General features: G+C 42.7%; 1 protein-coding gene across 1 annotated transcript in view; it reads right to left on the reverse strand.

The window, feature by feature from the left end:
* LOC104508786 (MORC family CW-type zinc finger protein 2-like) overlaps positions 1-19,047 on the reverse strand; it is a gene marked incomplete at its 3' end in the record, with an annotated part of 31,579 nt that overhangs the window by 10,683 nt on the left and 1,849 nt on the right. The window contains 6 exon segments of the mRNA XM_010150516.1: positions 5,140-5,265; positions 6,985-7,096; positions 7,178-7,337; positions 8,566-8,674; positions 10,931-11,021; positions 18,570-18,638. Coding sequence (XP_010148818.1) covers positions 5,140-5,265; positions 6,985-7,096; positions 7,178-7,337; positions 8,566-8,674; positions 10,931-11,021; positions 18,570-18,609 — 638 coding nt within the window.

The raw sequence follows: 19,047 nt of genomic DNA on the forward strand, positions 1-19,047 counted from the left end.
AGGTCTCCACATGCTACTCTACTCTTCTCAATAGATTCAATAAATGGAGAAGCAGTTTTACACATCAGGAACTGGGTATTTTTGGATGCAGCTACGCAAAAACTTTTAAAGTCAGAGATGCTTTAGTAGTAGCTGAAATCACAATGCCCCCTTCTGCATTAGCTGATGGGAGCGAAACATACCCATACTTCTGGAGGAAATTCCAAGGTACAGAGGAAGAACTTCAGAAGTGGAAAGGAGGAGTGAATATACATGGAAAGCTTCTAAAAAAACTCCCATTATAGGTAAAGAACCTTTGCTTTCCTCCTACAAACAGCTGTCCACAGGTGCAGTCTGACAGTGCACATCTCCATTCAGGGCTAGCTCAACACATCTAAGTGGCAGAGCAACTCTCTGAATGGAGCTTCAAGTTTCAGCTCTGAAGCTTCAGGACATTTCTGTATGCTACAGTTATGACTCACAACCTTATAAATTGTGCTTGAGTTATAGTGTCTTGTTTCACCTTCTCTATATCATGCCAAATGCAGATCACAATCTGACTGACTACTGCAGAGTGAAAGAGGCAGGCACATATGAGAGGCAAAGCTTGTGAGTGTGCATCAGCTCTGTGCAGAGACACGTAACTGGGGGAGATGACAAGTATGATCAGAGCCTGCAGGAACACAAACCGCCTTAAGACACATGTTTTTTGATGTATCTAGAGGCAAATCCCATCCCAAGTAACTTTTAATAAAAAAATAAACCTCTTCAGCATTTAGCCAAAGCAAAAGCCACTTGAAATGCTGTTTTTACAGAGAGGCAAACATAAGGCTTGATTGACCAACTCATTAATGTAGGAGGAACCACATTTAGATCCCAATAAGAGCCAAGATACCCCCAAATGGCAGATAATCAGTATCCATAAGAAATCACCTTGCACAGATGAAAAGTTTTGTTTAGGTATGTTTCTGTGGGCGAGCACACATGGAGGTCGATTCTGATGTCAGAAATAGTCTCACCAACAGAAATCCCTTGTTTCCAAATCCAGAAAATTCACACCACAAGCACAGTCCACTTTAATACATTTCTGCATCTGCTAAACTCTTATTCTGCTGTTCATAAGGAACTGCGGAAAAAGCACCCAATACCCATGTTAGGAGATGCAAAGTCAGGTTTTCGGTGGTGCCATCTCCTCAAATCTACTTACGGGCAATTAAAGCTACCTGGGGCTGAGAGAGAGGAGACATCCTGAAAACCACACTGCTTTCAACACACTGGCATAATTATATTACCTCAACCACATCCTGTCTGACTTTCCTGAAGGAAAAAAAAAAAAAGGAGAAGCAAGTGAAGCTGAATTATCCCAGCTTGTGAGGCAGGATGAAGAGGACCTTTTGGACAGCACCCCAGTTGCAACACTGTGCAGTGCCAACAACTACAGGGTGTCCCAGATAAGCACCGTGAGCCATCACTGTGCCTGCCCTCCCGTTCCACTTTCTCTTCCAACACCAAATAACTTCAGTCACAGCCAGGAAAGTTCTAGACCTATTCAATTGGTCTGAAACAGCATACCTAGCAAAGACATACAGAAACAGGTCAGGCAGACAAGAAATCTGCAGGAGTTCATTACAAGTGCCTTGGAGTGCCCTCATGAAGGGCCAACCCTTGCACATGGCTTGGCTACCTCTATCTGCACAGCCTGCGCTGTTAAACAAGCTCAAATAGTTACTAAGGATGGGGAGAGATGGAAGCAACCCTTCAAGAGACACAAGGCATTCCCAGGGAGGCTGGTACAGTGGTATCACACCTGCAAACACTGGTGAAGGACCTGCACAAAACCAACCTGCCCCTGCCACCAGGATGTTACACATTCCAGAAAGGTATAGAGAAACCTCTACCCACAGAAATGTAGCTTCCAGGAAGGGCAGATGACAATAGGAAAATAAGTGCCCTGCTCAGGAGACAAGCTGTTATTCCTGATGAAGAACAGTGCAACAGCTGCAAAATCTCAATTTTTGGTAAAGGCACTTAAATACCCTAAAGCCCACGACGGATTTCCATTCTTTGTTCTCTAACACCAACACCTGCAGACAAGCCACTGTACAAGCTTTTCCTTCAGCGACAAGGGCAATCTGACTTACAGTCCTAGTGTAGGCTCCCCTTGAGCCACCACCTATAGCTGTAAAAGCAGAGTAACTCCACTCCCAGAATGGACTGATTTACTGGTTTTCCCTCAGGAAAGAGCCACCCAGGGCAGACTAAGCTCTGCTCAGGTATCTGAAGGTAAAAGATTGAGTTTCCACAACCCATCCAGGGCACAGTGGGGGCACCTACCCCAAGGGCTGTTCTGTGTCTCAGAACCCACAGTGAAGGCTTCAATGGCTCGTCCCGATGGCCATGCAGCTTCTGGAGCCCAACCCTGATGTCAGGAGTCTAAGACCAGAAGGAAGCAGTTTGGACACTCTCCAGAAAGACTCGGTAAGGCTACAATAATTGTCCCAAGTCCAAGAAGATCTACACTGTGCCTTGCTTGCACAGTCTTTACTACTCTGCTGCAGGAGTGGGGATTTTAAATGTAAATCTCTTTAGAGTGCTGGAGAATATTTATTGACCTACCACCATAAGCAGATCTACATGGAGTCTGCAAAGATGTGGCACAAGCAGATTTGTCAGATAAACCTGCACCAGCACTGATCCCATGAGCATCAGCATATGGCACCTTAGCCCAGCATTGCTTCATCCCCCAGCATAAGCTCCATTTACCACAATTGGCCCCTGAGCACCCCGCATTACACCACTAAGACTATACTGCAGTCAGTGTAACCCATCCTGTGGTTGGGCCTTCTTGCCCTCCATGCCAGATCATTCCTTGGTCACAAATTACTATTGCTGAGCAGTTACAATTTGATTTTCCCCTTCTATAGCTGCAACTATTCCCCCCAAAAAATGAAAAGCAGATACAGAATTGGTGAAAGGGATCCAAAAGAACTGCTGTCTAAACTGTTTAAAATCACAGTCTCTTTTCAACAGAAAACAATCATAGAATCATAGAATCATAGAATGGTTTGGGTTGGAAGGCACCTTAAAGATCATCCAGTCCCAACCCCCCTGCCATGGGCAGGGACACCTTCCACTAGACCAGGTTGCTCCAAGCCTCATCCAGCCTGGCCTTGAAGGCAGTATAGAACAAAATTCTCATATCCCTCCTCAGACATCAACTACTGACCACTTGAAAAAGCAGATACTGAGGCATATGAACATCTGGGGTGACCTGGTCCATGTTATATTATCATAATAATGCTATCACCATCCCATAACAATGGCACCCTGTCTTTGAGTCTCGCAAGAAGCTGGTCTCCGGTGAGATAAAAACCTGTGCCCTCCTCCTCTGCTTTCTCTCCACTGTACTTTTGTTGGACTGTGGCACAAGAGGAAGAAGCATATGTCACTCACATGCAGGTAAAACACAGTCAGAAATTAATAGATTCTCTATTCACAAATCAGGATTTCCAGTGGCAAGTCAACCTGCACATACCAACTGTGTTCTACAATTAAATGGCTGGCTTAGTCAACAAGGGGAGAGCAATGGGTGTAATCTCCTTTGACTTCGGTCAGGTTTCTCATACCATTTCACATATTTTCCTTTAAAAAACTGAGGAAATAAGGGCTTGACAGGCAGACCATGCTTTCAGTTGAAAACTGGCCAGGTTCTTAGGGCAGCAATCAGTGGCGTGACATCAGATTGCAGTTAGTAAAAGTACCTGATGGGTTGATAGTGGGTCCATACTACTGAAACACTCCTGCAATCCAAAATGCTGTATTAAAGCAATCTGCAAATACTCTGTAAAATTACTACTACTACTACTACTACTACTATCTTATTAAGACAAATCATGTTAAGGTATCTAAAATGCAACCTGTGTGCTCCCATGAACAGAAGAACACTGTTGCCTCAAACAGACTTAAATACACATTTTCCTTTCCCCTCCCATCCTTATGACCTTTTCCAGTCCCTGTTAAGTCAAATGGCAGCACACCTCAGCTCACTTGGAATTTTTTCTTTAATTTAAAAGGAACATAGGGAAAGGTATTTCCCAATCTCTATTAAAATCTAGAATCATAGATTCTTTTAGGTTGGAAAAGACCATTAAGATCACTGAGTCCAACTGTTAACACTGCCAAATCCACCACTAAGCCATGTCCCTAAGCACCGCAACTACACATCTCTTAAATGCCTCCAGGGATGGTGACTCAACCACCTGCCTTCTTCCACTGCCTGACAGCCTTTTCAGTGAATACATTTTTCCCTGTATCCAATCTAAACCTTCCCTGGTGCAACTTGAGGCTGTTTCCTCTCATCTTATCACTTGTTATGTAGGAAAACAATCTGACACCCACCTCTCTGCACCCACCTTTCAGGTAATTGCAGAGAGCTGTAAGGTCTCCCCTGAGCCTCCTCTTCTCCACAATGAAAAACCCCAGCTCCATCAGCTGCTCCTCACAGGACCTGTGTTCTAGACCCTCCATCAGCCTCGTTGCCCTTCTCCGGACACGCTCCAGCCCCTCAGTCTTTCTTGCAGTGAGGGGCCCAAAACTGAACACTGGATTTGAGGTGTGGCTTCACCAGCAAAGGGGGACAATCAATGCCCTGGTCCTGCTGGCCATATTGTTCCTGCTGCAGGACAGGATGCCACTGGCCTTCTTGGCCACCAGGGCACACTGCTGGCTCGTATTCACCTATATCAGCCACATAGGAATTTTAATTTTCAAAGCAACCGTTAGGAAGTGCTCAATCTAGTTTCTTTTCAGTAAGAATTCTAACACCCACCAAATGTATTTACTTGTCCTACTTTAAAAAAAAAGTTACCCAACAGTTAGCATGGATATGGCATTTTGAACAACCAATATCTTAATTTATTTGATTGTTCTGAAAGGAAGCCAAATTGCACAAATTACACGATTTTCTAAGGTATTAGATTTTCCACTATCTACCTGTTTTTCCATTATGTCAATACCACATCCCATTCTCTTATGATCTGTTTCTGTGGTTTTAACATGAAATTTATGTAGGATACACCTGGAGAGCAAAATACTAAACCTTTTCTGTAAGGAAACTGCAAGAGGTCCCATACATCTGTAGACTTCAGGTCCAACGCTTACCTTGGTTTGTACAGACAGCATGAAAGTCGTTTGGTTTGTACTTTGTGTCCATTTATGAAGATCCTCATTCTGGGATCAATATAAAGCACAGCAGCATAGGCACGGAAGGAGCGGCGCTCAGGCTTTCTGCAAGAGAGGGATGCTTACAGAGACAGAGCAGTTTGTTCAGCATTTCTTTGCATGACTACCAGCAGACATTCTCCCAGTCTGCTCCCTGTTGCCCAGAAATGCCTCCATCGATTTACCCCGAGTAATCAGTGTCTCTCTAGTAAGAGTCTCCTCCAATCTGCATACTGCTTCCTCTTTCCTTCAATTTTTTCCTCTTCATTCCCCTCCAATTTATAAGAGCCATAACATACTACTGTCTCAGAGCCTCCTCTGTCTAAACTAAATTAACAAGTTTCTCCATAGACAAAACTTGCAAGATTCTCATTTCCCAATAAACTGCTGCCCAGGAGCCAACTGGCCACCAGAACCACATCCCCACACTGCTCTGCACTACCCACGACGTATTTTAAGCACCTATGGCAGGATTCACACCTCATGCAACTGTTACCAGCACAGCTCATAGCCATCTACTTCAAAATATGTCAAAGAGACAACCTTCAGCAAGAAAGCTAGGTAAAAAACAGGCCTTTATTTTAATTATCATGCAGCTACATTAAGTGAGACTTTTCTTTAAAATTTTTTCTACCTATGTCTTCTACAGAGATTTTCTATTGAGCTGTACATCTAAATGCCATTACAAAACACTTATGTATATATTACTGTAGCTTGAAAAGGATGTTTGAAGACAGCTGAATAATAAAGGCCAAGCCTATAAATTGGACCATTTAACACTGTGTGTCCCACTTGCTAGTGCATTCTCTTACCCTTTGTTTAGTCAGCAGTATGCTCTGACAGAAACTGCACTGATCACACAGAGAAATGCTACTGCAAGGTCAGGAGGAAGTCGTGAAAGCTCATCAGCAGGCATTGAAGAAACCGAGAATCATATTAGAATCCTGGACACCCCCACGGAGTTGGCTGCACCTGTGTACTCAGTGCAAGCTAATACATATAGAAATAGCTAGGTTTACAGTGTTTGAAACTGTATTTCTATGGGAAATTCAAGCACTTCAGGGAAGAAGCATGTAATCTCATAAAAAAGGTAAAGCTTGCTAGGTGTGCCCATGGAGCTCTGGGATTTAATCAAGCATTTGGCTCAGTTCAGCTCAGTTTTTCCTTTTCAGGCTACAAGTGAACAACTTGGCAAACACTCAGCTCTCCCTGAACAGGGCCCTCTGCTCCTCCAGCTGCGCTCTGAGGCACATGCTTCTTACTCCTCTGCAGGGAAGTGCAGAACCTGCCCCTGGACCCAGACAGATGTGGTGATACAAACCACCTGCACCCACCTGTACAATTCACTCGTGGAGGTTGAGCTGCGCAGCACCTCACATTTTGCTGGGCTTCATTTAATCACAAAACTGAACATCAGTTTGAGTGCTGCACTGACCCATGACCAGCTGTCTTTATGACGAAAACATCTTTGATGAGTGTAGAAAATTAAACCTATAGCTTAGAGCTCCTTTGTTTTAAGGTGCCTAAATAAGGGCATCGAGTTTGCTGCTTTGACTAAGCTGAGACAAACCAAAGCAGGCATTCACACCAAACACAACCATAACACCTGCAAGCCCTTTACATGCATGAATTCCAAACTGATAAAGAACAAACTAAAGATCTTCTCAATTCTCCAATTCACCACAGGAAGATAAGCTTTTAAAAAACACATGCACACAGTATATAGACAAATCCTACACATAATCTGATTAGAGCCCAGGGGCCTGTAACACCTGTCACACTTACGTTCCCTCTGGGGGTGTTTCTGCCATCTGAATGTCTCGGGGGTCAGAAGTCACATCCAGTTCTGGCTCTCCATTATCCATTAGTTTGAGGTTAAAGATGATCACCAGGGTGCCTGCACAAGCAACAAGTTGATCAGATGTATCTCAGCCAGACCCCAAATACCTTGCCTGGGACTAGCAACGTCCATACGCACCTTTCTCACCACGGATCTTACAAAACTGCTCCATCACTTCCTGTTCTGATTTGAAAGGGGAATACTTGTAAATTAGCTCTGTCTCAATAGCAAACTTCTCCATGTTGTCGGTTACAGGCTCCTGGCTTCGTGCGTTCCAGGTGGGCAGGGGAACTATGACCTGCAAATTGCACCATACCAAGAGCAACTCAGGCTCATGCACTCCAGTCAGCCCCCTTCTGTGGCTCATGGCCAAGTGACCCACCCCTTCCAACAGCCCCCTAAGTTACTGCAAGAGTCCTTCCTAGCTTTTCAGTGGCTTGCATATCTCAAATGCTCAAGCACCCCTCTTGCCCCTCTGAGTTGCCTTCCTACAACATCTAGTCTTAGAGTGAAGCATTCCCAAAATAACCTGTATGGCACTGGCTACTCACACACTCTATGTCTTTTTTCCCCTCCTCTTGTAACAACTTTCATAATACTAAAAAAACACCCAAACTTTGCTTCTTTAAAAATGTCAACCTCTGTACTTCTCTCTTGAACTCAAATATCCTCCAGTCATATTACCCTGATTTCCCTCTTTACTATTTTTATAGGATTCTTGCAAGTTTATTGGTGTTTTCTGTCATTCAGAACAAAAACCCAGATAGAACTATAGACTGCAGCTGCCCATCAAGGATAGTGAATGCTGTCCTCATTTTAGATTTGAGGTCAAGCCAAAATTTCTGGCTCCAGAGCCACTGTAGGAACTACATCACTGTTCTCAACTTGCTTCAACCATCAGCTGGCCACTAGCAAGCATTGCTCCCTCAACAGCTTCTTTATAGAGCTCCCTCCACTATCCCACTATAAAATGCTTTCTTAGATATTATCACAGCATTTAAGAGTCTGGATACAGAACAACAATGCCTGAATTACCTATTAAGATATGCAAGTTTTCAATAGGTAGAACCACACTGATTTTTATTAAAAAGATCTGAAAGAAGAGACATGTCTGGAAATCATGACCTGCAGGTAGCAACTTCAATCACACCTTTAATTCTTTACAGAAAATCAAATCAAGAGCAATAGATTTAAATACATCTCAAACTCAAATTTTGTGGGAAAAGAAAATGCAAGAAGTCTGGACATGTCCTGAACTCAGCATACATGAGTGATGTGTATGATTGAAACAAGCCCTTCAAACTTGCTGTAGTTTAGAGACACCTCTCAAGCAGCATCAAAAACAAAAGGAAAAAAATCTTTGATGACTTTGCAGATCTCTACAAGTGTATCACCAAGAGAAAACCATACCCTGATCCAGTGAGAGTGGCAACAACACTGACACAGACTTCTCCTGTGAGAGCTGGGGAAGTTCAGATGAGACAGCATTCACCACATTAGTTCATTACAACAAAGCACATGCAAACCTCATCGATGCCCTCTTCCTCATGGAAAGTTCGTGACAAGAGCAGGCAAGTCATGGTGTTGTCTTTCTTTGTGAACAGAATAAAATCCTTCCCAATCCGCATGGAACCCCTGGAGACAGATTTCGGGCTGCACGTTAAACCTGATGCACAACACTGTCTAGAAAGCAGACCAAGTTATTGCGTTTCCTTCTCACTAGGTTCAATTATGAGATGCCAAAACCAGGTAAGGCAGAAGGACTTAAAAAAGCAACTACCATTTCTCTCTAAACATCTCATCCTTTCAACAGGCATCTCAATCTGGACATTTTCATCATGTTTTGAAACATTTAACACTAGTCACAATTAGAAGGGGCAAAAGTACAGTGTGGCTTCCCAAGATCATACTATGTAGGTTGTTTTTTTTTTAAATTTTAAGGTTTGGGGTTTTTTTTAAATATAAGAAAGATGACCAGGGTGAGCAGGTGACAATACCTTCCAAATATACATGCATAAGTGTAACTGAGAAAGCAAATGCACTCTTCATTTCACTGTACACAGAGTGTCTGGGAGAGAGACTATTTATTTCCTAATGCCTACTTTGAAAGACTCACTGACACTTCAGCTAACACAACTCAGCAGCTAGTTGTTAGGAAAAGGGACAGTCTCACCTTCCTCCCTACTCTCCTATCCCCAAGAGTGCCTTCCCCATCTTCTCTTTTACCCTGTTAGCCAACTCATCCAAAAAACCTTAACAGAGAAAAATTAACACTGCATCAAAAGAAGGATTAGCATTGTGTCAGTTCAGTTCTCTTTAATTAGTTTAAAGTGATACCAAAGCTCACCTTTCACATGTTTAGGCTTCAGCCTGCATTTCTCAGCTGTAATATAGCATGCTTCTTGCTCAAGGTTAAGAACAGGATAGAGATGTATCCTGGAAGTGCACAGGTAGGATCTGGAATGTGTCCTGCACTGCAGCTGAATCAATAGTTTCCCAAGATCCCTTACATCCCCTTTTTTCTTTCCCCCCAGATTACAGAGTCCCACAGATTTCCCCAGTAGGATACATTCTAAATAATATGTATTAACTAACTAACTAACTAATCAAGCTACATGGAACCGCATAAAGCAGAAGAGTCTATTGGAGTAAGCCATAAGAGCCCTCTAACTTTCCCAAAGACATCAGTTCACTTTGAAACTTTGAAAGTTTTCAACTCACAAAGTTTCTTTTTCCTAGCAAACCCCTTCCAACCAGTATCATTTCCTTCCTGCCTCTTTCTCTGCCACTTCATCACACTCCTCCTCTCATTTCTTCCATCATTCCCCTTCCTCTCCATGCATTAGTCTGAATTAAGAAAAAAAAGGTTTATGTCCATCTGACTTATCATAGAATCATAGAATCATAGAATCACTAGGTTGGAAAAGACCTTAGAGATCATCCAGTCCAACCGTATCTGTCCACCACTAAACCGTATCTTTCAGCACCTCATCCACCTGTCTCTTAAACACATCCAGGGATGGTGACTCCACCACCTCCCTGGGCAGCCTGTTCCAGTGTGTGATAACCCTTTCGGTGAAGAACTTCTTCCTTACATCCAATCTAAACCTCCCCTGGCACAGCTTGAGTCCATTCCCCCTCGTCCAATCATCTGTCATTCGGGAGAAGAGACCAACACCCACTTCTCCACAACCTCCTTTCAGGGAGTTGTAGGCAGTGATCAGGGCTCCTCTCAGCCTCCTCTTCTCCAGGCTAAACAAGCCCAGTTCCCTCAGTCGCTCCTCACAAGACATATTCTCCAGACCCTTCACCAGTTTTGTGGCCCTTCTCTGGACACGCTCCAGGACCTCAATGTCTTTCTTGTAGTGAGGGGCCCAAAACTGAACACAGTACTCGAGGTGCGGCCTCACCAGTGCCGAGTACAGGGGGAGAATCACATCCCTGGACCTGCTGGCCACGCTGTTTTTGATACAAGCCAAGATGCCGTTGGCCTTCTTGGCCACCTGGGCACACTGCTGGCTCATGTTCAATCATGTTCAACTTGCACCAGACAACTTTCCTAGTGAGAGGCTGCAACACTATTTTGTTCCAGTTTTACTATCTGTCTGCCACAGACATATTAAGGTTTTGTTTCGTGCTCTTTCAGTTTTTTTCCCCAGCTCTGATCCACATTCTCTGTATCATGCAAACATAATGGCAAAACACTGTCATCAGCTCTGGACAGACTTCTCTGCCACTGAAGAACTACTGCAGATGTTCACTGAGGTCCTGTCTGCCAAACTATGGTACCTTTTTTTAGATTTCATCTGCGCTTTCTTTAAGCACAAAATGCCCCGACAATCTCATCTCTAACCTTCATAATCTCAGGAGGCTGGCTTTTGTTATACCTACGATTTTAAGCCGTTCCCATACTGCCCAATTTGAGTTGACTCAGGTGATCGCTTGGCTGATTTACCAAACTGAGTAACACTGGCAGCTTCATCTGAAACAAGAGACAGGGAACAACAAAAGTTTATTTTAATATACACACACACATCTTCTTGATAAACGTACTCACCACTGTAATTAGCACAGAAAGACTGTATCATGGAAGAGGACAGAAGCCCAAGCTGAAGTCTCATCCTGAACCTCTACCATACAGCCCTGTAAGATACAGGCTGCCCAATGGCATTTACATTATCAAAAGCTTTGCACAGATGCCATTATGCTGCCAAAAAGAGTTTTAAGTTTCAGACTAGCCCAGTGCTCTATCTTAACCACACTAAGACATTTCTTTTTACAAAAAAATGTCCACAAGATGATTCGTTCTGTCTACCACAATTATCAATATGCTCATAAACCAAAACATACCCTGGAACACTCAGCTCTGCTGTACTGTGTGTACTGCTGACGTCACAGACTCAAAACCAGACTTATGCACTAGAGCATAAGTCAGTACCATAAAAAAGCCTCAAATTCAGGATAAACATTACTTTTTCTTCATGGCACTGAACTGAACATTATGATTAATTAAGGCACTAGCAAGACAAAAGCTAATCTTTGCAGCAGACTGCTGGACTACTGAGAGCAGGACCGCTGTGAGTGAAAAGCCAGTACTAACAAGTACCACAGCAACTAATGGAGTATTTTATTAGCACAAGATAAAACAAAAGGATGTGATGGCTTTAAAGCTGAGAGGGTGTGTCATTTTTAGTTCAAGCCTTTCCATTGTTCAAGGGACAAAGCCTTTTAACATCATCCACAGGACAGCAAAATTCCTCTCCCTTCTCCCAAGAGAGAGCTATCATTTCACTATAGAGTGTACTGGGAGAAATGAAATGCAGTTCCAGAGACAAGGAACACAAAGTGCCTTAACAGGAAGGCTAACAACAATTGCAGTCCTCAAATGCATACACCAGCTGTGAATACAGGACATCACTCCCCCCACCAGCCAGCTACACGGAGACTGAGCCCATGGACAAACTCAATTTAAGCTTACAGGAGCCTTATACATGTCCACTAGTACTGACAGTGAGATTTTATAGTAAGATGTTTAGTACTAACACCATTGGTCTAACACAAATTCACTGAGCTGGGTGTCACAATATCATTGTACACTGCAATGACATTCAGATTTAAAGCCACACATTACAAGGTGAAAATAAAGAACAACTCTGCAAGCACCTCACTGGATGAATTCACTATGTTGCTACTGGAGGTCCACAGCTATTTCAAAACACACTTTTGACTGGATGTGAGTACCTGTTCCTTTCCTTCAGCCTACTATAGTATTTTCTAAGCAAAGAAAACATCAGATTATCTCGTATTTGAAATCCGGATAAGGATATTGTTGATGAGGATATTATTACCATGACTGTATTAAAGTCTGGTCATAAAAGGGGATAGGGGATATTCTAAGAAGAGAAAGCTACTGGAACCCTTTTGCTACACAAAGAGTTGTATCAACTATTTTTAAGAAAACTTTGAGAAGCTTAAAAAGGTAAAGGGTAAGTGTCCAAAGCATTTCATCTCTCAGAAAAGGTGACCATATGGTTTATCACTCAATGCTGAATGTCCAAAACCACCCTCTTCTTTCTGGGCAGAGGGACAAAGATGATGCTGAGCAGAGGAGCACTACTTAGGAGCACCTCTCTCTGTTTCAGACTTGCTGTCCTTGAGAGAGATTTAATCTTTACCTCCTCCCAGGAATCAAAGTACAAATGCATTTTTTCCCAGCTTTTTTGAGTTAATGTTCTGGAGGGAGTTTCACTGAAGGCTATTTTAGTCACACTGTTTTCATTTTGTCCTGTCTCAAGAGCGGCTGAATTTTAAAAAAAAAACAAACTCCCTGGCAACAAAAAGGGGGGGTGATGTGATCTATGCCAAACAGATGAGAGAAAAAAAAAATTCGCTCAAGACAGCAGATTGATCTTCAGAGCCCAAGAAAAGGAATCAAGGGCAGAGATAAAGTTTCCTAATAAGAAATATCAGATACCTGGCATGCATAACTGGGGGACGGAGCTGTTTAGTTCCTTACTGTTAGTCCTCCAGGACAGCAGGAGAGCATCCTCCTGAACAATAGAGGGGCTGTTACAGCACAAGCTGGCTGACACCTCATGCACTGCCAACCTCCCTGAAGGCAGCTGCCGGCTCCCTCGCTATGGGTCACAGGCCATACCTTCCCGCCCCCTCGCTAAGGGACACCAAGGCAGCTACTGAGTCAGACCCGGCCTCACCCTTTGAGGAGAGTCCCCTTGAATTTCCAAGTTCTCCAGTTGAGAATACACTAAAGGAGGTCCAGATCTGAGCATGGAACATTATCCTTCCTGCATTCTCCACAAATTCATCTGCTATATTCGCATCAGGTAGAGTACGTGCAGTGGACTCAACCGCATCCTCAGAAAAAACCTCAGAGCCAAAGTATCTAATTTACTACCCTAGGGGAAATCAGCCTAAACCAAGATTACTTCCAGGCAAGCTTTCCCTGTGATGGGGGAACAAGGGAGCAGCTCTGACGTCTTTCATCACCATAACTAACACCAGACACCCATCCACCTGAGGGAAATGGCTGAACACAACTAGTAGTTGATAAATAAGATTGATATACGTTCCTGTGATTTATTTAAAAAACCTGTTAACCTGAGAGGAAACATCAACGTGCTACTCAGTTAAAGAGACATATGCAGCCCCTGAGTGTTACTGCCTACACACAAAAGCATGTACACACACTTTAAAATAAGTACCAGAATGCTGGTTACATTTAACATCATTCCTCACTCTTTTGAGCCTTGGATAAATAGTATTTTAAAAATACAAGATCTAATAAAGTCTCCATGATATTTGTACTTAATTAACTGCATCCAGGGAAGCAAAAGCTCTTTTGAGCTTCCAAACTTCAAAAATACAGTTTAAAGAAGCAAGAACTGATATATTTACTTCAATCCCTGGGAAAGCAATGGAACAAGGACTCTTTAAAAGTATTACAAGCCAAACGAAGCAGGTGATTGGGATAACCCAGCACAGCAGCAACAATGGCAAATGGGATCCTGGGCTGTATCCACAGAGGCATTACTACAGAGATAGAGATGTGATCATCCCAATCTACTCAGTGCTTGTCAGGCCACACCTGGAATACTGTGTCCCTTTCTGGTCTCCTAAGTTCAATAAAGATGCAAACAGACTGGACAGGGTCCAACAGAGATGATCAAAGATCTGGAGAACCTACCCTATGAGAAAAGACTGAAGGAGTTAGGTGCCTTCTTCCTGGAAAAGAGGGCTCAGGTGGAATATAATCACAGTATTCCAGTATTAAGTGCAGATCCAAAGAGGATGAAGGTTCTCTTTTCACAAGGAGTCACATGGAAAAGACAAGGGGCAACGGCTACAAGTTGCACTGGGAGACATTCCACCTCAGTGTAAGAACGAATTTTTTTAGAATAAGAACAATCAATCACTGGAACAACCTCCTCAGGGATGTGCTGAAGTCCCCATCACTGGAGGTTTTCAAGATGCAGTGGGACAGGGGGCTAATCTAGCTTCCTTTCCATCCTTGTATCAGATGATCTTTGAGGTCTCTTCCAACCTGGGCTGTTCTATGGTTCTATGACTCTAAAATGCAAATTAAAGACTTACTTTCTTCAACCCTTTAAGAATACAATTACAGATCACTTCCTAAATTAGTTATTATACTTTCTCAGTATACTTTTTCAACCTACAAGTTGATTCACTGAATCATTCAACCTACTTTTTCATTCATAAAATTCATGTAGCACCTTTAGAGCCCAAGCAGTAGATAAAATTCTTAAGCGTATCCTCAGCAGCGAATGCCACTGACAATATGGGAAATCCCAACCTAAGATGTGCTGCATGCTTAGTTTCTAATTGTCTCTTGTTTAGTCCCTTATGAAAAAGCCAAACTTTTGGATGAGTATTATTATCCTAATATGTCCTTGTAGGACACTATCATGGTTTAACCCCAGCTAGCAACTAAGTACAACACAGCTGCTGGCTCACTTCACCTCCCGCTTCCTCCAGTGGAGAATAGGAGTAAAAGACAAGGAGGCTTGTGGATTGATATAAGAGCAATTTAATAATTGAATATAAATTAATAATACAGTGCTGCTAATAATATTAACAAAACTACTAATAATAAGTAATTAAAATTATAGAAAATAAAAAATATGATACAGTTGCTCACCACCTGCCGACCGATACACAGCCAGGTCTTGAGTAGCAAGAGTCAGGGCCAGAAAGCTGGACCCCGAGAGTGATCGCAGCAGACTCTAAGTGAGCCCCATGAGCAAGAGGGTGACCAAGAAAGCCAACTGACCCACCAACTAACAAACAAACAAAACCAGCTAATGCACAAACAAATGAGCTAACAAGCTACAAAACTATGGACCCCTGGACTACCCTCAGCTTACACACTGAGCATGACCTGGCAGGCCAGAAAGCTGGACCCCGAGAGTGATCGCAGCAGACTCTAAGTGAGCCCCATGAGCAAGAGGGTGACCAAGAAAGCCAACTGACCCACCAACTAACAAACAAACAAAACCAGCTAATGCACAAACAAATGAGCTAACAAGCTACAAAACTATGGACCCCTGGACTACCCTCAGCTTACACACTGAGCATGACCTGGCATGGAATGAAATACTCCTTGGGTTAGTTTGGGTTAGCTGTCTGAACTGTGTCTCCCCCCTCACTGCTTGCACTGAGAAAGCTGGGAACACAGCGAGTATCAAAAGCTGTAAAAGTCCTTGAATTAGTGCAAGCACTCCCCAGCACCAACTAAAAAAACACCTTATCAGTACTCTTCTCAGGGCAAATCCAAAACATAGCCTCATACCAGCTACTGTGAAGAAAATTAACTCTGTACTGACTAAAACCAGCACAGACACGATATTTTTTTAGAAAAGACCTGTGCTGTGGCACCACCGAATCCTCAGATCTTTTGATAATTTATGACTCTAAGATGTTGGCAGCTTGAGTACAAATATATTTTGATCTTCAGACCACACAATCCAGTGCGATCACTGAAAGAAAACCAATACAGCAAGTTCTGAATGCAGCTGTAGTAGGTAGGAGTCACTAGACCAACACACCTAGTTTTCAGAAATGCTAATAACTTACACTTTCCACTAATTATGCTTGAGGAGCTGCCATTTGGCTTGACAGTGAGAAGCTATCAGACAGAGCACTCAAATCTGGCACATTGCCTCACCAGACAAATGTAGACCTGTCCAACACAGATCAAGACCAATGAGACTAAACAGCAACAGGACAGAGGAACACAGAGAACATGTTAATGGAACGGTTCACTTGAGCCATTTAGCTCTTCCCTCTGTGTGAAAGTGCCCCAAGATACCTGGATCCATTTACTCATCCTCCCAGACAATGCCTCATCCAGCCTTCTAAACTGTTCTTTCAGTGTACTCAGGAAGATCACATGCTAGTGTCGGCTCCAACAGCACTATGGCAATTCATGTAGTTAATCTTTTTAACACATCAGCTTTATGTACAATAAAAATAACTCTTAATTTAAATTATCATGCAGAAAAATACAACATTCCCAAGCTCTATGATTTCTGTTGAAGGAAGGTCTGTAGGGATGTTGATGCTATTTTCAAAATAAGACGGGAGAAAAGTCCAGTAAAAGATTTCTCTGCTGACATCTCCTAAAAATCAGCTTTCAGATAAGAGATCTTCAAGACACCTTTAAAACTGGTAGATCCTGTATTATGAGAAATTAAAACTCAGAGCCCTATAGCCAGGGACAGAAACAGAGAGAGGCCATAGAATAGCAGACTCTCCCCAACCACTTTTGCCCACATTGAGAGACAAACAGTGCAGCAAATGAAGCTTCGACCTGGCTGCCCTTGGTCAAGTGACTTTCAAATGTGTATCAAGCTTAATATGACCATCCAGCATTGAAGCCATGAAGATATGATCACCAGAGCTAGATTCTGCATCAAAACAATGTCTCAGATTACTGAAAATTAAGGACTTTTTGAAAGCACTAAGCAAAGTTGCGTACCAGTTCTACATTCTGAAAAGCAATGTCCTGGAAAGGGGCAAAGATAACTTCACAGCCTATTTAAAATAAAAAAGGGCTTTTTCAGATGCAGAATGAACCACACTTTGGTGCTAGTGTCAAGACAGTCAAAGGACATAAATTATATAGTATTTGCTGAATTTGATGCATAGCGCTGTGAAATACCACTACTACCCAGAGTATCTGCCAATCTCCTTCTCAGACTACCAAAGTCAGGATAAAATCCTTCAAGATTTATCAGAAAGATCAGTCAAAAGAAACAATTTAATACTTACCCAATACTTAAATCCCACTTTCTCACAAAACAGCAATACAGAAGCAATGACTGTATAAAAGTTGCAATTGGGCTCTGTGGCATTAGAACAGACATTTATCACCTACTCTCAAATCCAGAGACAAACATGTAGTTTGCAAGACATTCAGAAAGGTTGTATTTCTTCTCCCTGATCCAAAGGCTTCTGAGAAGGCCACAGTTATGTCTCTGAATGTGTTTTATGGATGGAACTTAACTGCTTTCTTCAATTCCATTGGTGACAGAAAGGTACTCTCAGAAGACCTGGTTAGCATCCTTGATTGTATTCCAGAGAATACAGAGAAGGTATCAAGAGTTCAAATTAAATTCCTTCATGCATGTCACAAATCTGTGTATCAAAGATGTTAATGTATTTTTATGAGCATTAATAAATGGAGCTAAATGGCTCATATCACAAGAGATCTTAAAAGTACTGAGCGATCAGAACAAAAATGTTAGTTGACACTTATTTACTGATCTCCCTCACCTTCCCCAAAACCTTCGAGTTTACCCCAACTTTTCTGCCCAGGAGAGCTCCTCACGGGAGGATTTACCTGCCTCCAAGACAGAAGGAAGCTGGTATGGATTGACACTGCTGTTCACTGATGCTAAAACAAAGCAAGAAGGCTTTTCTCCTGCTAGATATAACACAGATGTACATCAATTCTTACAAAGAAGCAGAATTAAATTTGTTACATTCTTCTCATACTCCTAATATTTTATATTGTCAAGTATTGATCTCAATCCCAATGCCAATGATGAAACAAAGGCAAAATGCTTTCAAAGATAAGCCTTCAATTTCTGTCATGATACACTATCATGATGTCTATTAGAGCTGAGATACACTAACCAGTTGGCAGCCTCTAATGAGGAAAAGGCTTCAAAGCTTGTGCGTGTTCCTTTTTCTGGCTACACTCTTCTCCCTCCAGCCCCAAGGCCAGCTTTGGTGTACTGGAAAATCACAGGCCAGGCTGACTAAATTCTATAATGCAGCAAAACAATTTTCTTTTGGCCAGGTTTGTTTTTGCAACAGATCAGGTGAACAGTTTGATATATGATGGGATGCGATAGAGCTAGTGCAGAGGCACGAACATGTATCCAGGCACAGAACATGCCCCTTTCAACAGAACCAAGGTGTTAATTCAGCTTAAGCCATAACATGAATCCTCAGCTTGAAAATGCAAGTGTAAGTTCCTGTCACTTACTTGAATCCATACCCATTCCATCATCCAAAAAACACAGCATGAATCCACCTCGTAGGTCTTCCCGTCGCTCTACAAGAGAAGTTATTCACTACTCCCACAAGCAAAAGTTCAAAGTTCCATAAAATTTAAAATTTTAATAAAAGTTAAAAGTTCCAGCTGTGTCCAGCTGTGGAGCCCTCGACATCAGAAGGATACAGACCAGTTGGAGCGAGTCCAGAGGAGGCCATGGAGATGATCAGAGGGCTGGAGCACCTCTCCTGTGATGAAAGGCTGAGAGAATTGGGCTTGTTCAGCCTGGAGAAGAGAAGGCTCTGGGGAGACCTTATTGCAGCCTTCCAGTACCTGAAGGGGACCTACAAGGAAGCTGCGGGGGGACTTTTTGCAAGGGCCTGTAGTAACAGGACAAGGGGTAATGGGTTTAAATTGAAAGCGGAGAGATTTAGATTAGAAATCAGGAAGAACACCTTCCCGGAAAGAG

Source organism: Eurypyga helias, unplaced genomic scaffold (genome assembly GCF_000690775.1).
Source record: "Eurypyga helias isolate BGI_N326 unplaced genomic scaffold, ASM69077v1 scaffold7434, whole genome shotgun sequence".
Taxonomy (NCBI): domain Eukaryota; kingdom Metazoa; phylum Chordata; class Aves; order Eurypygiformes; family Eurypygidae; genus Eurypyga; species Eurypyga helias.